Raw genomic sequence first — 26,010 nt, forward strand, 5'->3', positions numbered from 1 at the left:
AAGAAGTGGGCAGGGAGGATTTTATTGCGCTCCATTTACAGGTGGAGGTAGAGGGGCGTAGAGCTCAGGTGAGCTACCCAAGGCCACCGGCGTTCTGGAAAGTCAGAATGCAAGTCCCCGGTACAGTGCTCATTTCACTGTTTCTTACGGTTCCTCCATTCTGGGCTTTGACCCGGTGACGCACTTGAATCATGAAGATTCGAAGCCCATCCTGAGCTCCTGAAAGACCCTGGACGAGAGAAGCAGCCCTTCCCCAAAGACAGCACGCTGCTGAGGGGCCGAGGTGACGGGCAGATGTTGGGAACACGCACGGCAGAGCCTGTCGCCGGCCTTCAGGTCTCTCCGGGCCTCTTCTGCCGGGTAGTCGGGCAAGGACCAGGCCCACCACGGGGCAGGTTGGGCGGCTGCTTTGGGGTAAAAAAAACAAAACACACACACACACACACAAACAACAGAAAGAAATCCCAATCTCATTGCTTCATTTTGGTTCAAAAATCAAGTCGGCTGATAATGGAAACTCTTTCCCTCTGCCCTCCTGCCCGTGTTGACGGGAGGCGGCCTTGCTAATTCGGGCTGGGGTTTTTCCCCGCCCGGGCTGTTTTTCTCTTTTATCTTCATCAATTGAAGAGAGCTGTGCTGCCTTTCAAACAGTCGGAAGGTATCTGGGGTTTTGTGTATTTTTTTTTCTTCCTTTCATATAATTCTGCGGGTCTTTTCCCAGATATGTATTTTCTCTCAAATTAACTTCTAACTTGTTTAAGTTTCCGCCCATGTGACTTCCAGTGTGAGTTACCAGAAACCACAAGAGAGAGAGCGCGCGCACGAGCCCCAAAGCGAGCGACATGTCCCTGTGGGGAGCAGTGCCTCTGCACCCCAGAGTGAGGAGGACGCAGGGGCCAGAGGCGGCGGCGCGGGCACAGGAGCCACCTGCGCAGGGGGCTGGGCCGCTGGCCTGGGAGCCGGCAGCCAGGGACGCCCGCTGGTGACCCAGAGCCCAGGGGCGCCTGGGGCGGTGCGGGGAGCCCGGAAGACTGCAGCCATGCCTCACAGCTCCGACAGCAGCGACTCCAGCTTCAGCCGCTCTCCTCCCCCTGGCAAACAGGTAGAGCCCCTTCCCCTGCAGCCCACCTTCTCCCTCTCTGGGGAGGGACGGGGGTGGGGGCGTCGGAGGGCCAGGCTCCCTCGGCCTGTCCAGGGGCCCAGCGAGCGAGGAAGTGGCTGGTGGCAGGAGCAGCCTGTCACGCTGGCGACCTGGTCCTTGCAATGAAGCGGCCGGGACCCTGGCCCTGCACCTGTTCTACCCAGGACCCTTTACCTCTCTGCTCCCGCTGCCTGCCTCCCCCGGGTCCCCACCCCACCGAGCTTTCTAGGAAGCCAGGAGGAGAATGTGCACCAAAGAGCCCTGGTCTCTCAAAGGAGGAGGTCCCCCTTGCTCCGAGGCAGTAGGAACGGGAGAGGCACAGCATCACAGGGCTGGGCCGGCCTGTGCCTTCGGGGGAGGCGGCCATCAGGGCAAGAGAGGGAAGCGTCAGGGAAAAGGAAAGGAGAAAAAAAAAGCAAGTTAGAGGAGGAAGCCAGGCAAGCCTAGAAGAATCTCTCTTATCTACTGGGGCACTGCCCCTGCTGCTAGCACAGCCAGCAGAGACGGATGCCGGAGCTGCCACCAAGCCTCTTCCGCCCGTGGCTTCTGGACCAGAGGAAAGAATCAGGAGAGGGCGTTGGAGCTTCCTGGAGACACTCACTAGAAGCTTGGCTCGGCTCGGGGGGAAACCACAGTGATGGAGGTAGAGAGTCTGGGAGTGTTTGGAATCTAGATTGTGACTTCCAAGTCCAAAGTTTTCAGCTTGAGGCTTGCCAAGAAATAGGGCACCCTGCCTTCCCCCAAAGCTTCTGGAGCTTTGTCTTCTCCGCATTTCTTGGCATTCCTCTCCAGAGAAAGGCTTCTTCATTCTCACCCAATACCTCAAAGGATTAAAACTTCTTCTCCAACTTTGTGGTTTAAAAGCCACATTCTTTCCTTAGCACAGTTATCCAAGAGGGCTTCCAAGATGCTGCAGCTGAAATAAGAGTATATAAACGTCTAATACAGCATCTGTCATAAATGTTGCACAGAGGAGCAGCAGGTTGGAAGGAGTTATAGTGGAGACCTCTAGAGGGCAACCAGTCCAGGCCTCTGCTCCAGATGGTATCACGATGGGTCAGGCTGCCTGGAAGTCTGTACTCTTCTTAGGAAGGAAATTACTCATGGCTTCCATGGTAACCTGGTTCCCCATGCCGCTTAGAGCAAAGCACTTCCTTCCCATCTAACACCATGCCCTCCTGCTGCAATGGCCTGGAAGTGCTGGGCACGCTGCTGAGACTTATGCTTGGTGAGCACAGTCTTGCCCGGGAAATAGTGTCCCTGTCTCCTGTGTGGGTGTGAGAGGGAACAGGGCAGGAGCTGCAGAAGGGTCTTACTCAAACTCCTATACTTATCCTGCAGTATCTAGGGGAATGCTGGAGCTAACCTCTCTGCCCAAGCAGAGGACATGTCCGTCTGTGGGATATACTTAGAGGACACCCGGAGGTCCTCCTGTGCTAAGCACCCATTCAGTACCTGCCACAGCCAGGTAATCTCCACCATTAAAGCTGTTCTTGGCTACTGGTTTCTATTAGGCATTGTGCTCAGGACCATAGGGAAGGTCAACATCACTGAGCATAATGAAGGGAATGTAAGGAGAAAAGAATGCGGGAGAAAAGATCTGGGATGGGGACCTCAGCCCAGGTATGTGGTGGAAGACATGTGGGTACAAACCAGTGAGGGGCGGGGAGTGGCTTGGAAAGGCATCAGACTTAGCATCAGAAGACACAAGGCCCCAGATTACCTAGGCTCCTCGGCAAGCCCTTTGAGCCTCACTCAGTCTCCTCACGTATAAGATAGAAACAATAATATCAACTTCACAGAACTGAGGAATTAAACCAGAGCAACTCTGAAAAAGCACTTGCGCAGAAGTTGGCATATTGTAGGTCCTCGGCAAAGTTTTGGAAAAAAAAAAAAAAAGGCAAGAAAATGCTAGTCCAAAAAAAAAAAAAAAGAGAGTAAGGGTGGAGCAGCCCTGAAGAGGAGAGGTGATGAACACACTTCATCGCCTTGACCATTTTTTTCCAAATACAGCCCTATCGAGGCCCCAGGGTCTTTTTCCTCTTCCTGTAGCTTTTGGCCAAAACAGCTATAGGGACCTAAGGGAGCGTAACAGAGTGTGGGGAAGAGTTCTCTTGCAGGCTCAGCATTTTGGTAAGCAGGGGGTGAAGGGGCAAATGAAAAGATGAAGAAACGGAAGGATGCACAGACGGATACCAAACAGCATGAGAACCTGCTTTAATCCAAAAGAGAGAACACACTCACCTAATTCCCATCGTTTCTGCTTCCCAGGACTCCTCCGATGATGTGAGAAAAGTTCAGAGAAGGGAGAAAAATCGCATTGCTGCCCAGAAGAGCCGACAGAGGCAGACGCAGAAAGCTGACACCCTGCACTTGGTGAGTGTTCAGACATTTTTTCAACCTCTTGAGCTATAGGCTCCCTACCACCCAGAGATGCTTGGACCATAGCTTTGAGGCTGCCTGCATATGAATGTGTGTGTTGAGGGGGGGGCTGTTAAGTGGGGGGAAGAAGGCTACAGGGTGCAGTGCAGAGGAGAGATTCTCCTTTGGGTGTATTGAGAAGATTTAGTAGCAAGATTTAAGAGCTGGGGGACTGAAAAAGAGCCTTTCTTCCTGATCCCCAAGAGGGCATAAGGTGTAAATGAGTTGATCATGCAAAGCCCAGAAGAAGGTTGGGTGGAAGCAGAACCACTTGCTCAGAGATGGAGTAGCCAGAGAGAACTCTATCCCTCTTGAACCTAGAGAGCAGGAGGCAGGACTGTCTTTGGAGGAACTTAGAAGGTGGTAGGCACTTTGGGGGAGCCCATGATCCCAGTGTTAGGAACGCATGTGGTCCCATCCCCTAGGAGGCCGGTTGGCAGCCACCCTGGTCCCTGTATTTGGGATGAGGAGGTCCATAGGGTGCTGTCCCTTACTCCTCTCTCCTGAACATCATTAAGGTTTTATTTAGAAATCTCTTTCATCATATCCCAAAGGATCTATGAAAGATGCAGCTTCAAGGGCACGCATCTGGATGGTCCCTATTTTGGTTGAGTTGCCTCCAGTCTCAAACTTTTTAGAGGAGGCCTTGACTGCTGGCTTGAGCAGGAGTCTTGGGTAATGCTGAACTGTCAGTCCACTGGAGGACCAAGGCCCTGGTCAGCATTTCTGAATTCTGGCCACGTGCTTCACTGAGCGTGCATCGTCCTGGTCTCCCATACCTTACCACCTTAGCTCTCTTCATTCTGCCTCTTCCTTTGGTCCTTGATCAATTGACTCTTAACTCTCTGGCTCCTTCCTCTTATACCCTCTCTCCTCCCCCTAGCCACTCTCCCCTTCCTGTCCATCCTCCTGAACCATTCTCAAACCTCTAGCATCCTAGTAATTCACCTTAATGGTCAAAAGGGCAATTGGTACACAAAATTAGTATGTTTGTGTTTATTTGAAAGATTACCATGGCAGCCAGCCCGTTAGAATAGTTGTCTTAAATTTTTAAAAATTTATTTGAGAGAGAGAGAGCGCGCACTTATGTGTGTGGGGGGGGTGGGGGGTGGGGGGAGAGGGAGAAGCATACCATCATCCCTCTCCTGCTGAGCAGGAAACCTGATTCGGGCCTTGATCCCAGGACCTGAGATCATGACCTGAGCTGAGCCAAAGGTAGATGCTTGACCGACTGAGCCACCCAGGAGCCCCTAGAATAGTCATTTCAATTTCATCAAAAAAGAGTAAGATTTTGGGGGCGGGAATGTAGGGAGCCTGCTCAGTGGGGAGACTGCTTCCCCTCTCCTTCTGCCCTCCCCAACCCTCACGAGTGCTCTTTCTCTCTCAAATAAATAAATAAATAAAATCTTTTTTAAAAAAAGAGTAAGATGTAATTTTAGGGGGGGAAAGATGCTTCTTTTAGCTTTGTAAGGAAACAGAGAAAGATCTGCGCCAACATTCTGACTAGATGCTTGTGTTTTATTAGAAATATATTCAGCATACCTTCCATTGCATTCCAACCTCATTGTACATTCATAAATATTTGTCAGATTGAAAAAAAGGAATGAATGAACACCAAATTCTTTCTTCTCTTTGATGATAATATGATCAGCTGCCTAAATGTTGTCAATGACCCTGCTACTTATATGTCCTCTGTGATTTCATTTTGGCTTAGAGTCTTAACACACTCCAGTTTACTATTTGAAGCTTGAAAATCTATAATCACTCACTTGTCTCTATAGAGTCTCATTCTAATTAAATATTCTTTAGAGCAAGCAAACAAAAATTGGAAAGGATAAAACCTTTTTTGTCTAAGTAGACAATGTCTTGAGACTGTAAAACTACTATAAACTTTATAAGTTTGTAATATTTAAAAAAAAGTAAAAATTAAGCATAGCTCAGTGGCTCTGCAGTCAGAAGGACAGGGTTTGATCCTAGCTCCTCCGTTTTCATCTGTGTGACAGATCTTAGAGACATTGGTAACCTCCCTTAGACTCAGTTTCCCTATCTATAGGATGGGAAATGATAGTAACTACCTCATAGAGATATTGCATATAAAAAGCTCCAACACAGTGCCTACCATATAACACTCAAAAAATCAAATATAATAGGAGTAATTTTAATAATAGTTGTTACTATAGAAACAAATAAGTAATCACAACTGGGGCACTTGGGTGGCTCAGTTGGTTAAGTGTCGGACTCTTAATTTTAGCTCAGGTCATGATCTCGGGGTTGTGAGATCAAGCCCCTCAAAGGGCTCTGAGCTCAGTCGGGTGTCTGCTTCTCTCCTCCCTCTCCCTCTGTCCTTCCCTCTGCTTGTGTCTGTGCATACACGCTCTCTCTTTCAAAATAAACAAAACTTTAAAAAAAATCACAACTAAAATCTATCAATAATATATATATAATTGATCATATATATATATCATAGACTCTCAGGGCCGAGAGATTTCTTAACAGCTGGAAAGTTCAGACACACTTTTGATGCTTGAGATTCGTCTACACACTCTCCCCCCACATACCCCTGCCTCTCCACTGAAATGGTCCCCAACGGATGCCTGCTCACTTCTAACGACAGAGAGCTCCTTTCCTCCTGACATGAGCAGAGGAGTCATGCCTATCTTGAGCTGCACCACTGTTTCCCTGTAAATTCAACCCACTAGTGTTCGTTCAAGCCCAGGGGGACATATCAAGGTGGGGGACATATATGTTTCTTTGCTGTGGTGAGGTTTTCAATGGACTCAAGTTTCTCTTTTTCTCTGTAAAACAAGAGCTAGATCCAGAAGAGTTGGCCCATCTTGATTATACTAGCCATGACTAGATTGACATGATCTCTAGAGCTTGGAGTACATGGAGCCCCCAGTGAGGCAGTCACTATCCTCACACCCACACCTCCAGCCTCAGACTCTAGAATATTCCCATCTTCCTCCCCTCTGGACACAAACTCCTCCCCATTCTTTTCTTTTGAGCACCACAGCATTTATCTTCACTTTTTGCCTGGTGAGTAGGTCACATTGGTTTACCAGCTTGCCTGAGGGTTGCAGCCAGTTCAGCTTGTTTCTTGACTTTGGGTAAAAGCTTTTGGCAGCAACATATAAATCTGCCACCATCAAACAGAGTGTTTGGCTGTGGTCTGAAATGTTCATTTCCTCCCAGACATAATCACCCATCTTCTCCATCCATTATCCTCATAATTATGTTTGTGATTCAGGTAGAAAATCTTCTGGTTTACCACTAGCATTCTGAGGGTTGAGAGTTTGGTTTACCCTTGATTCCATGCTTGGCTCCACATGATGAGGTCCTGGAACTATTCTCTGGCCCTCAGACATAGCCATAGGACCCATCTACCAATATTCTAAAGACCAGCTACTGAGAGTACTATATTAAATAAGGACCGTGTTTGTATTACTGTGCTAGCTTCATAGGCTGGGGTAATGTTTTCTCGGTTTCAGCTTTGTCATTATTATCTCTCTCAAAATACCAAAAGCATAACTTCATTTCTCCAGTGAGAGTGTGGGATACTTACTATTTAACATTTGCAGTATCTATCCTATAAACGGTTTATAATAAAACACTGTACACTGATTGCTTTTAAAACGCAGAGTAGGGTAGGAGCCTCCTTCCACAATTATTTAATCTTATGCCAATTTTGTAACATCCTTGGCATTGACTACTGCTCGCACAAATTGGATCAAGTGCTTCTTTTCATAATCACGATATCAACAGAGTCCACATTTTGCTTTAATTCTCCTTTGTTGGATGTTTCACACAAGCCCCTACTATGCTTATTTCCTTTCCTCCCGCAGACAACCATAAAATCCGTGAGGCATAGTAAATGCATTGATTAAAAAGGAGAAAGGCACATAGTTTTTTTTTAATTAAAATTTTATATTTTTAAGTTTTTATTTAAATTCCGGTTCATTAACATCTGGACCAGTTCATCATCTCCAAAAGACATCAGGAGCTAATAAGTGGATCCAAGATAACCAGCTGAAAAACTATTAAAAATAATAAGGGAATCCTGTCAGCTTTCAAAGTTAACAGAGAAAGTAATAACATTCCTATATATATAAACCATAACCAATTAGAAAATTTAATGGGAGGAAAGATTCCATTTATAATACCAACACTGGCAAATGGAAAGAAGTAATATAATTAACAAAAATATGTAGGGCTTAATTTTTAAAAACTTTAAAATTATTCTAAATGACTTCAAAAACACTCAAATAAGTGGAAAGATATACCTATATAAAAATAGCAATTTTACAAAATCTATAAATTTAATTTAACTTAATGTGATCCCCAAAAAAACCCAATATGACTTTCTAGCAGTTAGAGGAGACTTAGATTAGCTATTCTAAGTTCTTAGTGAAAAACAACTGGGGCGCCTGGGTGGCTCAGTCAGTTAAATGTCTGCCTTGGCTCAGGTCATGATTTGAGGGTCCTGGGACCAAACTCTGCATTGGGCTCCCTGCTCAGCAGGGAGTCTGCTTCTCCTCCCTCTGCCACTCCTCCTACTTGTGCCTTCTCTCTCCCTCTGTCTCTCTGTCAAATAAATAAATCTTTAAAAGACACCACCGTATGACAATTTCCAGGAAAATTTTAGAGGAGGGTAATTAAAGATTAGCGGAACAAGATATTAAAGTGAATTATAAATATAGAAGTCAAAACAATGTGGAAAAGACAGAGAATTGGGCAGAACAGAATACAGAAAGAGACCCCAAAGCAAACTGAAATTTAAGACCCAAGTACATATGTCAATTCCTAAAACAAGACACAACAAATGCAAAATGATGATAATGGCATTTTAAACCAATGAAGAAAACCTGAATTATTCAATACGTAGAATTGGGACAACTGGCTAGCCATTTGGGGAGGAATAAACTAGAGTATTCATTTCTCATACAACACGTATATGGATTAAATGTTAAAAAAAGAACACTAAAGAAATTTGGGGGAAAAAAGAGCATTGAAAGATTATTTTGTAATGAAGACTTTCTGAGACAAAGTATAAAACCCTGAAACCATAAAGGAAAAAAACTGATATATATTACCTTTATACATAAAAAGTGAAAATTTCTATATAGCTCAAAATACTATATGCAAAATCAAAGCAAATGACAGATTGGGGAAAATATCTGTAACACATATGACCAAAAAAGGGCATATTTACTTCATATATGAGACCTCTTATGAATAAGAAAATGAATAACCCAAAAGAAAAATGAGCAATGATTATGAATAGGCAATTTACAGAAAGACATAAATAGCAAATAAATATGGAAAAGATTATAGGCCTCACTTAGGGAAATGACAATTAAAGGAACAGTGAGATTCCCTGCCAGACTAGCAAAGACAAAAAATGTTGCTAATATATAATGTTGCCAAGACAATGGAGACGCAGGCACTCCCACACACTTACTAGTAGGAGTGTGTTGGTACAACTCCATTAGAGGGCAATTTAACCATGTCTATCAAAATTATAAGTGCACATGCTCTGTAACTTGGCAAGTTTACAACTAGAAGTCTATTTACAAATGTACCCACTGATTATATAACTATATACATGTGAAGATAATCATTGCTGCATTGTTTGTTATAGTAAAGACTGGAAACAAGCTAAATATCCACGGATGAGGAACTAATTAAATAAACTATACTTTGTTCATTCAGTGGAATACTATGGAGTTGTTATAAAATAAATTACATCTGAATTTTGTTAATCTGAAAAGATTATTAAGCTTCTATACTCTTAAGTGGAGTATGTTTTAAACCAAAAGCATATATGTGCATATGTGTATGAACTTAGAATTTTTCAAATAGGTTTTCCCCCAAGGTTAATATTTATTTCTGAAAAGTAGGATGAAAGGTCTAAAGCAGAAGAGAGATGCTTTGCATTCTTTCCTTTCTTATATAGTTTGGATGTTTTTATCATGTGCTTTTATTTTTATAATGCAGATATTTACATTCTCAACACCAATCACTACAACATATGCATTAGGATGATTTCTAATTTTGATTTCAAACATTGAATAGTCTTCCTCTGTGACATTTGATCTCTTGAACATCCTGCATAAATATCTCAGTCCTTTGGGAGAATCAAATGTCAGTTGGGATTTGTAAAGAGTTTTCCTAAAGTCTATAGTACTAGATAAGCTACTATAAGGGATGGCAAATCAGTGTCACTTGTATGGCAAGTTGATGGCAGTGGCTCAGAGGATTTCAAGTCAATGTCCTAGGTCAGTGGGAAAGAGAGTTAAGATCAGTTGAGAAGCTTTGTTCATGAAAAGGCTAAAAGTAGAAGAGGTGGTGGGCAAATAGTAATATAACCCCAGAGTTATGCCTTTGACAAGTCAGATCTGGCCTCAAGGGTGGAACTGGAAGCAAGGTGGAGTAACAAGGCCAGATCTGAAAGCTGGAACTTGGGTCCTCCCTTACCTAGGGGTGGGAAAGGTGCTTTCCTGGAGCTGACTCCTGAGGGAGTCTCATACTAGTCTAAAAAAAAGAGAAAGCTTTACAGGTTCCAGGATATATTTTAATGCCATATATAACAAACATCATGAGTATAAATTATGCATGAAATGAAGCTTTAAGCTGTTACTGTGAGAAGGTATTTACAATCAGAGGGAAAATGAGTCATGGAGGAAAAACAGCTCAACAAAGATGTCAACCCCCGAGGCCTCCTTAGAATGACACTCTAGTCTTCTAGGGGAGCCTGGAAGAGAATGCTGTTTGTGGTGCTTTTTCACTCCTGGAGTTCTTTTTCCTTCTCTCTGGGAGACCATGTCTTAAGGTGTTTTGGCATAGAGAAGACATAGGTTGAAAACAAAAACACAAGGAATGTTCTGACTAGCTCCACCCTTAAAAAATTCAGTGAAAATCAGTGAGCCATCTGTGGAAAAGAGGCATCTGTCTTGGTTCTGTATTGCTATGAATTTCTTTTTATTAAAAACATATTAAATGCTAAACATTACTTAAATTTGTGTTTAAAACATTATGTTTAAAACATAAAACATATGTTTTAAAAACATTGAATACATATACATGACTATGTACAGGCGCTGTGTGTTAAGTGCTCTGCCTATAGTATTTCATTTAATCTATACAAAAACTGTGTTTTATAACTCTTGTATTAGGTTAAGTAACTTGCCCAAGGTCACACAGCTTGTACCTAGCTCTGCCTGACTTTATTTTTTTTTTTAATTTTTATTTATTTATGATAGTCACACAGAGAGAGAGAGAGAGAGAGAGGCAGAGACACAGGCAGAGGGAGAAGCAGGCTCCATGTACCGGGAGCCCGACGTGGGATTCGATCCCGGGTCTCCAGGATCGCGCCCTGGGCCAAAGTCAGGCCCTAAACCGCTGCGCCACCCAGGGATCCCTCTGCCTGACTTTAAATAGAGCCCAGCTCCCTAACCACGACACTGAACTGCCTCTCCCTTTGGACTCTCATCCATCTTCCGTGATATCCTCCCTTAGTCTCTTCCTGACTTGACTTTTTTGTCCTTAAGCAACATCCTCCAAAATGCACACTTGGTCCTTCCCTGTTATTAGGTCTAGTCGTGAAAGTAAGAAAGTAAAGTCTCTATGTAATATTATAATATAGCCATTGAAACTCTTTTTAAAGAAAGCTGTATAGCAGTAAATATTAGCTCATGTGAGAATACTCTTTGGCACTTGTACGAGTTTGAAGAAAAAATGATGCACAAAGATGTTCAATTCATCACGAATAGTAAACACTTTATCGATATTATAAAATTGGACATATGCCCAATAATAGATGATTAAGCATATTATGATACATTCAGACACTAGAATTTTATGCTGCCACTAAAAATGACTATGTAAATCTGTATCACCCAAAGATGTCAGTGACATAACACTGAGGGAAAAACAGCAACTTCCAAAGAATATGAAGAGTATAATCCTGTTAATATAAAATTTGTGGGTTTGAGGTATGTTTGCATGCGTAAAGAAATATCTGGAGAGATATACTCCAAAATGCTAATAGTGGTTCTTTCTGAGTGGTTAATTTTTGAGTAGCTTTCCTTACCCTAGTATTTTTCTCTATTTTTTTTATTGTAATGAACATGTACCATTTTATTTTATTTTATTATTTTATTTTATTTTTTAAAGATTTTATTTATTCATGAGAGACAGAGAGAGAGAGAGAGAGAGAGAGAGAGAGGCAGAGACACAGGCGGAGAGAGAGGCAGGCTCCATACAGGGAGCCCGATGTGGGACTCGATCCCAGGACTCTAGGATCATGCCCTGGCCTGAAGGCAGGTGCTCAACCACTGAGCCACCCAGGTGTCCCAACATGTACCATTTTAAAAATCAAATAACAAAGTTAGACTCTTCATTTGGGAAAGAAAAACATGTCACGGCAATCCACCACCTGTAAGTACTTGTACCACTGATGATGAGTCAGTGTGGTTAAGTTTGCGAGGCATATTTGAAAGGAGGCCAGCTCCACCCCAATCTTGACATTTATGAAGAATTTCTGTTCAAATGAGATTACAGGTCCCAGATCACAAATTAACAGTGCTCATTCAAGCAGGAGTCTTCACAAAGCTGCCATCAACAGCACCCAAACGTCCTTCTCTTGAAAGAATGGGAGTCTCACCAAAAAGTCCTTTCCCAAGCTGCTTGGGGATTTTCTTAGTTTCCTCCTTTGGATTCAGTCTGGCACCCTGCTTCCTAGGGGGAATAGATTGGTTCCAAAGGACAAAGTCCCCTTCAGATTGTGGAATATCTGTAGACATTCTCATTATGGGTCCACATGGTAGCTTGGGGCGGGGGGCTAACAAAATTATGGTCATATTCCCTTGTTTATAGGATCACAGAATTAAAAGAAAACTCAGAGATGCTGTAGACTAACCTGCCATGTAACCAATGGGGACACTGAGGTCTTTCTCAGGACATCTAAGAACGCAAACCTCTTACCTGCCCAACATTTGCTTTTGTTTTGTACCATCTTGTTGAACAGGACTTTGCTCTGCAGATGGTGTTGCTCTTACATGTCCTTTTGCAAAGGGTAAGCCAAAAAGTAAGCTATTAACCAGAAGGTCTGAATAATCTAGACAATCTTTAGTAATATAACTCAAGCTTACACAGCAAGAGATGAGAAAGTCCAAGTTTGAGAGAGGCTGAAGTTTAAACTTCCTTTATTTTAAAAAGGTCTTAAAGGTGTGATCCATAATTAAAAGGCCAATAATACATCAGGGGAAAATATTTGCATCAAATTAAATAAATGTAGATTTTATATTTATACCATAGAAAGAACATCCTTTTTAAGAAAAACATCAAGGCTCCAATAGGTAAGTGGGCAGAAGCTAGGAGCAGAAAGCTTATGTAATGTTTTTCCTACCAAAATGAAAACAACCCAATTTTCTATTCTGATTGTGAAAATGATACACACTAAGGGTTTCTCAGCCTCGGCACTATCGACATTTTGGGTCGCATAATTCTTTGCTCAGGAGGGGGGATGCTGTGCACTGTAGAATCTAAAATCTACCCACTAGATACCAGTAGTAGCACTTTACCTCACAGGTGTGACAATGAAAAATATTTCCATTTGACATTTCTTGTCAAATGTCCCCTGGGAAGCAAAATTGTTCCTGGTTGGGAATGTTGTACCAGGGAATAGACGCATAGAAAACTCTTCCTCCTTAGTAATCAATAACTTTTAACATTACAATGAAATTGAGAAACCTGGGGCACCTGGGTGGCTCAGTCAGTTAAGCATCTGCCTTTGGCTCAGGTCATATCCTGGGATTGAGCCCTGTGTTGGGCTCTCTGCTTCACAATGGGTCTGCTTCTCCCCCTCCCCTTGTTTGTGTGCTCTCTCTCTCTCTCAAATAAATAAAATCCTTTAAAAAAAAAAAAAGAAATTAAGAAAACTTCAAGAGGCTAATTGGCAAAATAAATTACTTAAAATTATACTGCCTAGGGCAGCCCCGGTGGCGCAGTGGTTTGGCGCTGCCTGCAGCCTGGGGTGTGATCCTGGAGACCCAGGATCGAGTCCCACATCGGGCTTCCTGCATGGAGCCTGCTTCTCCCTCTGCCTGTGTCTCTGCCTCTCTCTCTCTCTCTCTCTCTCTGTGTCTATGAATAAATAAATAAAATCTTTTTAAAAAATAAAATTATACTGCCTAAATGCCAAAGGTGTTGTAGTAAAATTGACACGTGTTCACTGCTGGTGACACTGTATACTTACGTAATCTTTTTACAGCAATGCAACCATGAACTGGAAGACGGGTCGTGCCCTTTGTCCCACTAATCTTATTCCTTCAAATTTATCCTAGGAAATAATTGAACAAAACCCAGTATGGATCAAGATGTTCACTGTAGCATTACTTATAATAGCAACATTTTGATAGGAACCAAAATGTCTGACATTAAAAAGCCATTTTGGGTAAATTGTGGATCTTCCATTTGATGATGTAGCCATTAAAAGTGATAATTATGTAGATGTCACAAAGTTATGACAGAGCAAAATACAAATTGTATTACGTACAATGATTGAAATTTTATACGTATCTGTGTTTCTTAAAAAGGACAAGATGGCAAGATGTGCAAATGAAAACAGTTGTGTTCAAAGTACTAGGATCATGGGTGGGTATGATTTTTTTAAAAAATATCTTAAATGTAGTTATATTGTATATTTTTTATTTAAAAATATGAAAATGGTCAGATAGAGGTCTGAGAACTCTGGAGGACAAGGACAGAGATGATACCATTGAGCTAGAATTTGGGGATCAGGTTTTAGTAAATCTTACCATTTATCCTCCAAACCAGAACACTTTTAGAAGTGAAAAGAGCACTAGTAAGAATGACACCCAGGACAACAGGGATTGACTGGGACTGTCCCAGTACACATCTCATCACCCTCAGTTTAGGAAAACCAAGGAGGATGACCTGGAGATCTTATAAAGTAAGATATTTATTCAAAAGTAGAATAAAGGGATCCCTGGGTGGCGCAGCGGTTTGGCGCCTGCCTTTGGCCCAGGGCACAATCCTGGAGACCCGGGATCGAATCCCATGTCGGGCTCCAGGTGCATGGAGCCTGCTTCTCCCTCTGCCTGTGTCTCTGCCTCTCTCTCTCTGACTATCATAAATAAATAAAGATAAAAAAAAAAAAGTAGAATAAAGTTCAGAGCCAAGCGGAGTAGACTGGATTCCTAGGGCCAAAATGTAATTTCTTGCAACTGAGGATCCTCTAACCAAAATGTTTTCTGGGTCCTCAGCTGGTAAAAGAACATGCCTTACTGCTAAAGGTGTAGGGAGGTCTAGAAAATTCTAAACATACACACACAAAAAAAATTCTAAACGCAAAGGCCATATTCCCAGTACTAGATCCAATGTTAGCTGAAATGATTCATCCACATATTAGCCTCCTACGTGCCAGGTATGGTTTATTCTGGGCACTAAGAATACAGCAGGGACAAGACAGAGTCCCTGAATTCATGGACCTTACATTCACCAGGAAGTCACACTGGAAAATAGGCAAATAAATGAACAGGGTAATCACACCATGTGAAGAGTACTTCAAATAAAATCAAATAGTGCAATGTTGAACGTGGCTAAGGGACAGGGTGGGGACAATGATCAAGGAAGTTCTGAGACCCCGACATTTGAGATCGAATAGTGGTCAGTGAAGGAGATTGGGAAGATCTGGGAAAAGGGTGTGCTCAGCAGAACCTTGAGGCCAAACTACGTGTGGCCAAAGGTTGGAAAGATGCCTTGTGGACGGGGCCTCTGAGAACATGAACAGGAGCTCAGGAACAGGGATGATGGTGCTGCAGGGAGCAGAAACCAGATCGGGGTAGGGTAGGGCTGGGGGTATGTGGGTCAACCAAACTAATTCAGGTCTGCCTGGGTCTGATCTACAAAATGGGAAGTATGTCACTGGGCTGTTAAGAGTTAAATGACAGAGCAAATATAAAAACAAAGCAATATTGGATTCGTTTGGTTTTGCATTGGGGAGAAGGTTATATTTATTCATGCATTAGAATAAAAATCACTTGGCATTTTCCTATAAATCCACCAGATGAAGATATCAGAAGTACTATTATATATGAAAACACATGCCCTTCTTTCCAGTTATTTATAAGAACTTTAAGAGCACTAATTGTTTCACCGGCCTGGCTTTTCACCACCGCTGGTCAAGTCTCCTTCATTTGGTATAGATGGGGAAAGTCAAGTTCCAGCTAAGGAAACCATATGTAGAGTTCTTAAATTAAAATGCTATTAATTCTGCTACTCCCACCCACAGCTTCAGTTTGGAGAACAAAAGTACTGCTAAGTAGGGATCTGACCTGGGCCCTTTTTTAAACAGTGAATCTCTTACACTCATTTGTAACTATATAAAGTAGAAGCTATAAAAGCTATTAAGGGCTTGGTTAAACACTCCCTTGGAAGATTCATGGACGTTACAAATTTACTTAGAAGACTTTTCATATGCAGGCTTTGGTAAATTATTACAGAGTCCAAGTTGGCAGTCAAGCAACATGAGTTTATTGAATACTTACTATGTGCCAAGCACTGTCCTAGTCAAAGATGACAGAACAATGAAGACAGTTGATAGACCCTCAAGGAGCTCAGCAATCTAAAGGGTAACCAGTTTGATAAAGTTGTCATTAATGAGATTCTAATAGATAACCTACCTCCTTGTCCATCAAAAAACGAACTGTTCTGGACTACTTGAAATTGTTTTCATCAAATATAATAGCAATGTGACAGTGAGACACTTTCCCTTAAACAGACATTTACTTTCAGAAGATTTTTTTGACTTAGAAACATTCTTCCACTTCTCTAAAGTTATTTACATTATATTTACATTATGTATCCTATATATTATAGGATTATATAAGTTATAAAATAAAAAATTTAATAAAACAAAAATATAAATATATAAATTTAATAAAATTAAACATTGCCTATATCTATATTATATATAGTATTTTAATTATTTTGTTTAGATTCAATTTAGTTAACATATACTGTATTGGTTTTAGGGGTAGAATTTAGTGCTTCATCAGTTGCATATCACACCCAGTGCTCATTACACCAAGTGCCCTCCTTAGTGCCCATCACCCAGTTACCCCTTGCCTCAACATACCTCCCCTCCAGCAACCCTCAATTTGTTTCCTAGAGTTAAGAGACTCTTGTGGTTTGCCTCCCCCTTTATTTTCCTCTTATTTTTCCTTCTTTTCCGCTATGGTCATCTGTTTTGTGTCTTAAATTCCATACACGAGTGAAATCATATTGTGTTTGTCTTTCTCTGACTTATTTCACTTAGTATGATACCCTCTAGTTCCATCCACATTGTGGCAAATGGCAAGATTTTATTCTTTTTGATGGCTGAGTAATATTCCATTGTATATATAGCACATCTTCATTGATTCATCTGTCAGTGGACTCCTATATTTTGAAGAGGATTCAGCTATGAACAGGATTCTCAAGCTAGTTGCTCACTAAGCTCACCTGCAAAATACTTTCTTTTAAAGTCTTGATGTCTAAGACCCACTCCAGAACAATCAAATTAGAACCTGTCATACGGGTGAAGTTCAGGAATTAAGCTTTTTGAAGCTCGTCAGGTGACTTCACTGTGTAGCTGGTGTGTGTGATAGAATGTGTGGAGTGACTTTGGGGTAATTATGGGCGTCTATATACCCAGACACTGTCCGCAGAGGCCTGGCAGGCTTAAAATTTTTTTTTAATTCAAACCTCTGTGTTCATGGCAATTATTAGTTGTTTGTTTTTTGGAATTGAGCTTACTAGTGATAACCTTTCTAACTCGAGATATCAGTCAGGATTGCATTCAGCTACCAGTAATAGAAGGATTATCAAACAGGCATCACTAAGTCACAGTTTATCTTTCTCATATCACAAGGAATTCAAGTGAACAGACCAGGGCTAGGGCAATATTGTCATCAAAGAACAAACTACTTCTCTCTGTGTGCGGGTATCCTCAGTATGTGGCTTTCATCCTCAGGGCTGCAAGATAGCTGCTGGACCTCCAAGCATCAATCTGTGTTGAGGGAGGGTGGCTTTTGTGCTGGAGAAGCTTTGTCTTCTTAATTGAAAAGCTCCACCCCCAGGTATTTCTGCTTACATCGTATTGGTCAGAATCTGTCACATGGTCTTGTCTAGCTGCAAGGGAAGCTGAGAATTTGATAAATTCTTTTTCTAGCTATCTAGAGGAAAGTAAACAAGGGAAAGGAGTTTAGGATGGTGAGAAAGTAAAGATTTTTCCAGGATCAGACTTGTTCATTATTCAGTGCAGATACCTGTGGTTTAATGATTTCTCTCTTTTCATTGGGTGAGGAAGAGGAGTTGGGCTAATTTCCCCAGGGTTGGTGGGAAGAGGTAGGCATAGATCCTACCCAGGCTTGGGAAATGGCCTATGTCAGTTTTCAGACTTCTCCTGAGGGCTTTACTCTGTATCTGCATTTGGTGGAAGAGGATTGGTAACTTCTGGAGTTTGAACACAGCTGGATGTAAGGGATAAGCTTTGCTCACTACTCTCATGTTTAAGTGTAGGTGGGAGCTAAAAGGCCACCCAATCAATAAGTGACTACATGTTCTGTTGAGGAGGAACACACAAGGACTATTTTCACTCTTCCAGAAATTTGATTAGAAAATTCAAGGAGAGGGTCAAGGCACTAAGTCAGAGCTGGCAGGAAGGAGAACTAATGCCCTCCTCAGAATGCCCAGAGAGTGCCTGCCAGAGCCTTGGCCCAGAGCCTGTCCTTGGCCTTGGTCCTAACTGGCTTCCCTGTGGGTAAGAGAACTGTGTGGGGATTCCCCATCATTCAAGAGCTCTTTGAGTGACCCCCTTTCAGCCCCTCCAGTAGGGAATTTCCCAGAATGTTCCCACACCCCCATGAAGCCTCTTCCTTAGCCACCCCCAAGCTACTCATAGTTCATGATAGGGTAGCTTTAGAAATGAGAGTGGATTGTGAACATTATCATCTGGATTTGCAAGAGGTAGGAAAAGAGGGAAGATGGAATTGGAAAGCCAACAGGGCTGAGGCTTCCCAGGAGCTAATTACCAAACATCATAAGATATAAACAAACATCATAAGATATAAACAAAGAGCACAGACTCTGAACCCAGACTGCCTCATTCAAGTTGTGGTGCTGGCACTTACAAGCTGTGTAACCTCGAATGAGTTATTTAACTTCCCTGTACTTGAGGTTGTCCTATCTGTAAAATGTGGGTAATTGTATTATCTGCCACATACGGTTGTTGCAAAGATTACATATACTAATAACTAAAACACGTAGAAAAGTGATCAGCACATGGTAGCATTCAATAAATGTTAGTTATTAAGCCAAGTTAGACTATTCTTTTAAAAATTTGGTTTCCACTAATTTTTCTCCTATAAGTTGAATCTATATCCCTCTGTCCCTGACAATCTTCTCCCTGACATGCACACCCCTTCCCAACAAGTGGGGGTTAAAGTCTAATATACTCAGGTATTTAGTTCAGAATCTGAAATATTTGAGAGTTGAAGAGGGCTTGGAGATTTTTCTAAGCTAATGGTTCCTTCTAATGATTTTCAGTGTTCACTGCACATTACAATCCTCTGGGAGCCTTTACCAACCCAACTCCGGGCTGCACCCCACACTGCTTACATCAGAATCAGGCACCTGTATGGGTGAAGCTCCCCCGGGGATACCAATGATCCCAACGTGTGGCCAAGGTTGAGAATGATTGTTGTGGTCCAGTCTTCCTGTTCTAACAGGAACTGGGGCTCAGAGAGGGGAAAGTGAGTCACAGAGGCTCACCTTGCCAGGACCTCAGTCCCCAGTTACTGTTGATGCAGCCCACTATTCCCATATGTTTTGGAACTCATTCTGCATGTGGACAAAGGCCTGACCTTGAGTGAGCCCTCTAAAAGAGTACCTTGGACAGGGGACACCTGGGTGGCTCAGTCGGTTAAGCATCTGCCTTCAGCTCAGGTCATGATCCCAGGGTCCTGAGACAGAACCCCTTGTTGGGCTCCCTGCTCAGCAGGGAATCTGCTTCTCCCTCTCCCCCTCCCCCTGCTCATGCACTCTCTCCCCTTCTTTCTCTCTCAAAAATAAAATCTTTTAAAAAATTTTAAAAAGGAGTAGCTGGATGGGAAATTCCCTCTCAACTCTGGGCAGGAGGCAGACAATCAGCTCTGTGATTAGAAGAGTGTGACCAACTCAGGGTTCCAGTGTGGTGTTGAAAGACCACCAAAATCAAGACCCAGTGTTCACTTGGGAGACTATAGGCAGCTGAGGACTTCTTAGTAATCTCTGAAGACCTTTAGTCACTTAAGTCACCAGTCTCTCGGGGAAAGCATTGGGTGTGCCAGAAGAAGAATGGGGCTGGAGAAGCCTTGAGCCAAACCCTGCTCTGCCCCTATGTGGTTATGCGGCTTTGGGTCAATGGCTGAAGTGTCTGGACCTCTGAGAAAATCAATGTCTTGAGGTGAATTCCAAAGCCCTTTCTCCCAGGAGCTGCTGCCACCAGCCTGGGGTCACTTTGAGGGGTATCTGGGGGCAGGTTTGTCCTAGGATCTCAGTTGGCCTCACTTGAAAAATAGAGGTCACGGGAACGGCTGGCCTCCCACGTCCACCTCAGGGGGATACTGTGAGGAGCCTGAAGGACTGAAAGGAATTCTGAAAAGTAGAAAGCAGGTGACACAGAAGCCCTGGTGCGGGCTTAGTGCTCCCTTACTAGGAACAGAGGACGTGCATGCGAGAGGCCACAATTTCTTTCCCAAACATTCTTCTCTTCTCCCCACTCATTGAGTCCTGTTTCCAGCCACCACTGGGAAGTGAACGGAAGTTGGGAGATGTGATCATTGTACCTCTGAGTAAACAGCTGCTCCGTGGCCACCTTTGCCAGCTGTCCCTGTGTGAGTCTGAGTCCTTTCCAGGGCGTGACTGCCCCAGGGACGACGGTCAGGGTGGCCTGAGCCCTGGCAGGTGGGGAACATGCTGCGAGGAGGCCCCAGCTCAGCCACTTCCTCCTGCAAGGGAAGTCAAACTCTTCCTCTTGCCAGTGGCTGGCTGGCCGCATGGTTCCTCTGGGGCCCTAGCAGGAAGCAGTCTTGCTTCCCAAGGTAAAGACAAATTTCTTGTCACAAGTAGTTGTTTTCTGGTTAGAGGCCGCTGTGGTTGTGAACCCCCTCCTAGAGCTCTGGGATCTGCAAGCCAGGGGGGCAGGGAGAGAAAGCTAGAGAGAGCTCAGCGGAGCTTGCCTGGGGAGGAAGAACCTGCTGTCACTTCCCGAAAGCGGGGCCTGCCTCTAGGCGGGGAGAAGGTCAGAGCGGTTGGTCCCTGTGGCCCGCCTACCCCACCCCTCCCTTCTGCCTCGGGGTTTGCCCAGGCTCTTTAGAGCACAGAATTTACAGTAAACGTTGTCACCAGTGGAAACTCTCAGAGGGGGCGAGGAAAGGGCTAGAAGAAGGGGCCAGGACTCCCGGCCCCCAGTTCCCGTCTTACCAACCACCCCCCACCCTGTCTCGTGTTGCTTTCTCTTACCTTTCGGTAAAGAGGGGATGCCCTACCTCTGGGATATGCCTGGAAACAACCAAATGGTACAATAAGTGAGCCAGCCATACCTTGCAGAAGCAGCAGCCAGTGCCTCCGACTCCACCGTCGTGGGTCTGAGTGTCCCACCCACCCCCACCCCATTTTAGAGATGGGAGTTTCCTTTGTACTGACCTAGGCACATTTTCTAGCTCAAAGCCACAGACAGGAAATGCCAGGCTGGGGCTGAGCATGCTTGCGTCTGTCCTTCACAAATGGTTGGAAGCTGGCTTGATGGGTAAGACCACAGCCATACACTCCTCTACCACTTAAAAAAGGACTCCTGGGTTCATGGATTAAGGCAGTTGGAAGTGTATCTGGTTCACTCATTAGACCACAGCTCACGCTCCTGATGGGTTGTATAAGGCACCTCTTAAATGCCACCCTATCGTATATCTGCCCACTGCCCACCATGGTTTTGAGTCAACTTCTAGTCCAAAAAATTGGAGTCATCAGCCAGTCGAGCAGCAGACATTTGAGCTCATACTATGTCCCAGGTCCTTAACAGATAGGCACTTAAGAAGTACTTGACTAGTTAAGACAAATGTAATATTGTATTTAATTTTTTTTTTATTTATGACAGTCACACACACAGAGAGAGAGAGAGAGAGAGGCAGAGACACAGGCAGAGGGAGAAGCAGGCTCCATGCACCGGGAGCCTGACGTGGGATTCGATCCCGGGTCTCCAGGATCGCGCCCTGGGCCAAAGGCAGGCGCCAAACCGCTGCGCCACCCAGGGATCCCGTAATATTGTATTTAACTTGTGTTTTCAAACTTGCCCAATCATTAGAGTGACTTGGGGCACTTGTTAAAAATTCAGTGAATTCCCAGATTTTACCCAAAATCCCAAACCACTTGAGTTCAAATCTCTAGATCCCAAGAACAGCCTGAAACTCTAACAAGCCCTCAAACTAATTCTAATACTCTGGCAAGTTTGGAAAATGCTGAGCTAAGTTGAATAGAACTAGAAAAATTAAGGCCTGGATGCCAACTCTGAGATTGCTTTTTGAACTGAAATGTAATTTATTTGCATCTCCAATGCCAGTTTCCCTGCCTCTGTTGCACCAGTGATTAGATTCGTCAATCTATTTGATTGACTCAAGGAACCTTGAAAAACCTTAAAAGCACATTGGAAATGCAATTCCCCTAGGCCGCATTGTTTTCCAGTAAACACTAATTGCCAGAGTGGAATCGTTGATTAATTAATGATGTGATCAGTAATTAGCACTCTTTGACGCAGAATTTGCCTGATTGGCGTATATCAGATGGTACTCCTAGACAACAGGGGAAAGGTGATTCTGGGGGAAAAAAGCACGCGCATGGGTGGGACATACCCCAAATGCTCTAAACAAGGCTCTCGGGTGAGCAGAATGGAGTGGAATCGGACATTGGGGTGGATTCTGACTATTTGATATTTACAAAGACCCTAGTGTTCTAGAATTTTATTTTATTTTATTATTATTTTTTTATTTATGATAGTCACACACACAGAGAGAGAGAGGCAGAGACACAGGCAGAGGGAGAAGCAGGCTCCATGCACCGGGAGCCCGACGTGGGACTCGATCCCGGGTCTCCAGGATTGCGCCCTGGGCCACAGGCAGGTGCCAAACCGCTGCGCCACCCAGGGATCCCGTGTTCTAGAGTTTAGTTAACGGGACACCTGGGTGGCTCAGAGGTTGAGCGCCTGCCTTTGGCTCAGGGTGTGATCCTGGATCCCGGGTTCGAGTCCCACATCGGGCTCCCTGCATGGAGCCTGCTTCTCCCTTTGCCTGTGTGTCTGCCTCTCTCTACATATCTCTCATGAGTAAATAAATAAAATCTTAAAAAAAGAATCTGGTTAAGCAGTTAACCATGGCCTCCGTAAGTCTGAAAGCCGATACTGGGAGCATTTGGAGAACTCGTGGCCTAACCTAGGGTGGAAAAGCGTGAAAGTAGTAGAAGCTGTTCTCGCAAACTCTTTTCCATTTTTTCAGGCTTTGACCTGCCAGCCAGTTTCCCTTCACATGCATTTGCCACTCTCAACCCACGTACACACTCACAGAGAACCATGGACACACACACACACACAGGAGCGTACTCCCATACGAACCTGCTATCCTTATAGGTCAGACAGATATCAGTAATTTCATGGGTTTGACCTAGTGTCTATACACACATGTGCGTGTGTAAATGCACCCACACCCACATACGACACACACAAATACACACACACACACGCAGAAAAATTCACCGACGCTCTTCCCTGTGGTTGTGCCAGTGAGACCCCGAGCCGAACTCCTCCTGCACCCCCTTCCTCCCACCCTGTGCCTTCCTTGCTGCTAATCTCGGATGCTGACCTTCCTCCTCACAGGAGAGCGAAGACCTAGAGAAACAGAACGCGGCTCTGCGCAAGGAGATCAAGCAGCTCACGGAAGAGATGAAGTATTTCACGTCGGTGCTGAGCAGCCATGAGCCCCTGTGCTCGGTGCTGGCCGCCAGCACGCCCTCGCCCCCCGACGTGGTGTACAGCGCCCACGCCTTCCACCAGCCTCACGTCAGCTCGCCTCGCTTCCAGCCCTGACTCTCCGGAGATGGGGTGGTGGGGGACCCAGCCGCCCGCCCCCAGCTGCCCTGGCGGGCGTCAGGAGGGGCACACAGACTGTGGCCAGGCTGCCCTCGCCCCTCAGGATCCTGTCTCCATCCGGACACCCCGAGGCGGAGGAGGCCTGGACAAGGATTGAGCACAAGACTGGAGCAGCTGAGAGCGTGTGAGGCCACCCAGTGGCCTGGCCGCCCGTCAGTGTGTGCCGAGCCCCCATGCAGGTGGGAGGCCCAGTCCAGAGTTCTATCATACATGATGCCCAAGTCCCCTGGCAGAGGGGGGAGGGCAGGGGAGGGTTATTTTTCTAAATAAATTTCTTAAAAGAAACCAGTTTGGCAGTTTCCCTCTGTTACACAGTTCTTTGAAACCCTAAGTTCTGTGGGGTTGGCGCCTTCTTTTGTTCTTGGTCTCGAGAGCCCTCAAAGCTCTGGAGACTGCTAGTATCTCTTCTCTTCCATGGTTTGTTAACGTACTTGGGAAGCTGGGTTTTTTCAAAGTATCTTCAATCCTCCCTGTAGGCATCTTCTGTTTCCTCCCCCAATCACTTCACTATGACCTCCCCACTTTCCATTCCTCACCACCTCATACTTTGTGGATTGTCAAAGGGCCACGCTCCAGGCAGAGGAGAAGGGCCAGTATGAGATGCCGTTCAGAGAAGGGGTCATTTGGGTTGATACTACCACCCATACAACTACACCTACTCAGCTCTGTGCAGCCAGCCAGCCAGCCCTGGATAACGCTGCGTGCCAGGCCCCATGCAACGTGTTCCAGTAACCCAAGGGCAACACAAGGAATGCACTACCTTATGCTCTCATGAGGCAGCATGTGGAGTGGGTCCATGGGGACTCTCCTGCCAATGTGCCTACATGTCCTGTTAAAGACTCTACCTCCCTTGGGAAGCTATGATAAAGCACACGCAACTTTGCCTATCTCCATTGGGCTCCACAGGCTGCCATTTTGAGCAGTTTGAGGGCAGCAGTGCCCCATCAGCACAGGGTTGTCTTCAGGCCTTCAAATTCACTAGTTTGGGAGGCACCTGGGGGACTCAGTAGTTGAGTGTCTGCCTTCAGCTCAGGGTGTGATTCCAGGGTCCTGGGACTGAGTCCTGCATCAGGCTCCGCTCAGGGAGCCTGCTTCTCCTTCTGCCTATGTCTCTACCTCTCTGTGTGTGTCTGTCATGAATAGATAAATCTTTTTTTAAAGAAAGCAAGAACAAAAACAAAATTCACTAATTTGGGCAGAGCCTGAAGCCGGTATGCTCTGGTTCCCCAGCTTCAATGTCCACCTGCTCCTCACAGCTCCCTAGGCCTGCACAGCACACACGGCCTCACCCAATGGCAGGGCCTGCCCATACCCACAGCTTCCATTGAGTCAGCTGGGATCAAAAGTGACAGGGAAGTGTCTCATTCAGTTCCTTCAGCCACCACCTCAAACTCATCCCTTCGTCCTTCAGAGGGACTACCATGGTCCGTGGTCTCCCTGTTGGCACCCCATCTTGGGATGTGATGACCACAGGGAAAAAGAAGAACAGCTCCTCCTCAACCTGCCAGGTCGACAGCTGTGGTTGGTTTGATGCAAAGTCTCAACTCTGGGCCTCCCCTGCCCAAGTCTCCCCTATCTTGCTAGGATCACACCAGTGTGGGCCTAGTGTGACTATTGAACTCTGCAGAGGTCTGCAAAACTGGGGTGCCAGCGTGTGGTCACCTGACCTCCTTGTAGCCCATCTACGGGAGGAGTCCAACCCAAGGGCCTCTGGAGGCACGTGGCCACCATTGGGTGCCTCAACCCTGAAGATGATGCTCGGGGACGCCCAGAGTGTGGGAACGGCCCTCAGAGTCTGCTGGAGACAGCTCAGAAGACCTTCCCCAAATATCAGCACTGCTTCCAATGCAGAATCTGACATTTTAACCTGCGGTCTCCTAACATGCTTGGTAAATGGGGCTTCCTCTTCCTGAGTGGACTCAGTGTGGACTTGGATATGTGATGAGGGGCTGCAACCCACTTACCGGTTTCCTAGGGTCTGGGCAGAGCAAAGAAGCCAGGGGTCACTGCAGATGTTACATGCATTGAAAAGAATTCATTTGGCTTTCACATTCTTAGGAAGCAGACAGTAAGGCCCTGCTTTTTCTGCAGCCAGCTGTGTCAAGGCCTGGCCTCGCATGGGAGGTTGGGGCAGGCTTCCTTCCAATCAGAGATTTTCCTCCCCCCTGCCGTCTCCAGCACTGTGACTTTCCCCCAGAAAGCCCCACAGAAG

General features: G+C 44.8%; 1 protein-coding gene across 2 annotated transcripts; it reads left to right on the forward strand.

Annotated features, from left to right (window-relative positions):
• Window positions 1-577: 577 nt before the first annotated feature.
• On the forward strand, window positions 578-24,083 carry BATF (basic leucine zipper ATF-like transcription factor). Of its 2 annotated transcripts, XM_049113733.1 has the most exons (4): window positions 765-1,102; window positions 3,413-3,517; window positions 14,158-14,215; window positions 23,526-23,664. In XM_049113733.1, exons 1-4 carry the CDS (start codon window positions 1,040-1,042, stop codon window positions 23,624-23,626), a joined length of 327 nt encoding a protein of 108 aa, XP_048969690.1. In that variant the 5' UTR covers window positions 765-1,039; the 3' UTR covers window positions 23,627-23,664. The 2 variants fall into 2 exon arrangements, with proteins under 2 accessions (XP_025299356.1, XP_048969690.1); XM_025443571.3 differs by lacking the exon at window positions 14,158-14,215 and having other exon boundaries at window positions 578-1,102; window positions 23,526-24,083.
• Window positions 24,084-26,010: the final 1,927 nt, after the last annotated feature.

The sequence above is a fragment of the Canis lupus genome, chromosome 8 (genome assembly GCF_003254725.2).
Source record: "Canis lupus dingo isolate Sandy chromosome 8, ASM325472v2, whole genome shotgun sequence".
NCBI classification, from domain to species: Eukaryota; Metazoa; Chordata; class Mammalia; order Carnivora; family Canidae; genus Canis; species Canis lupus.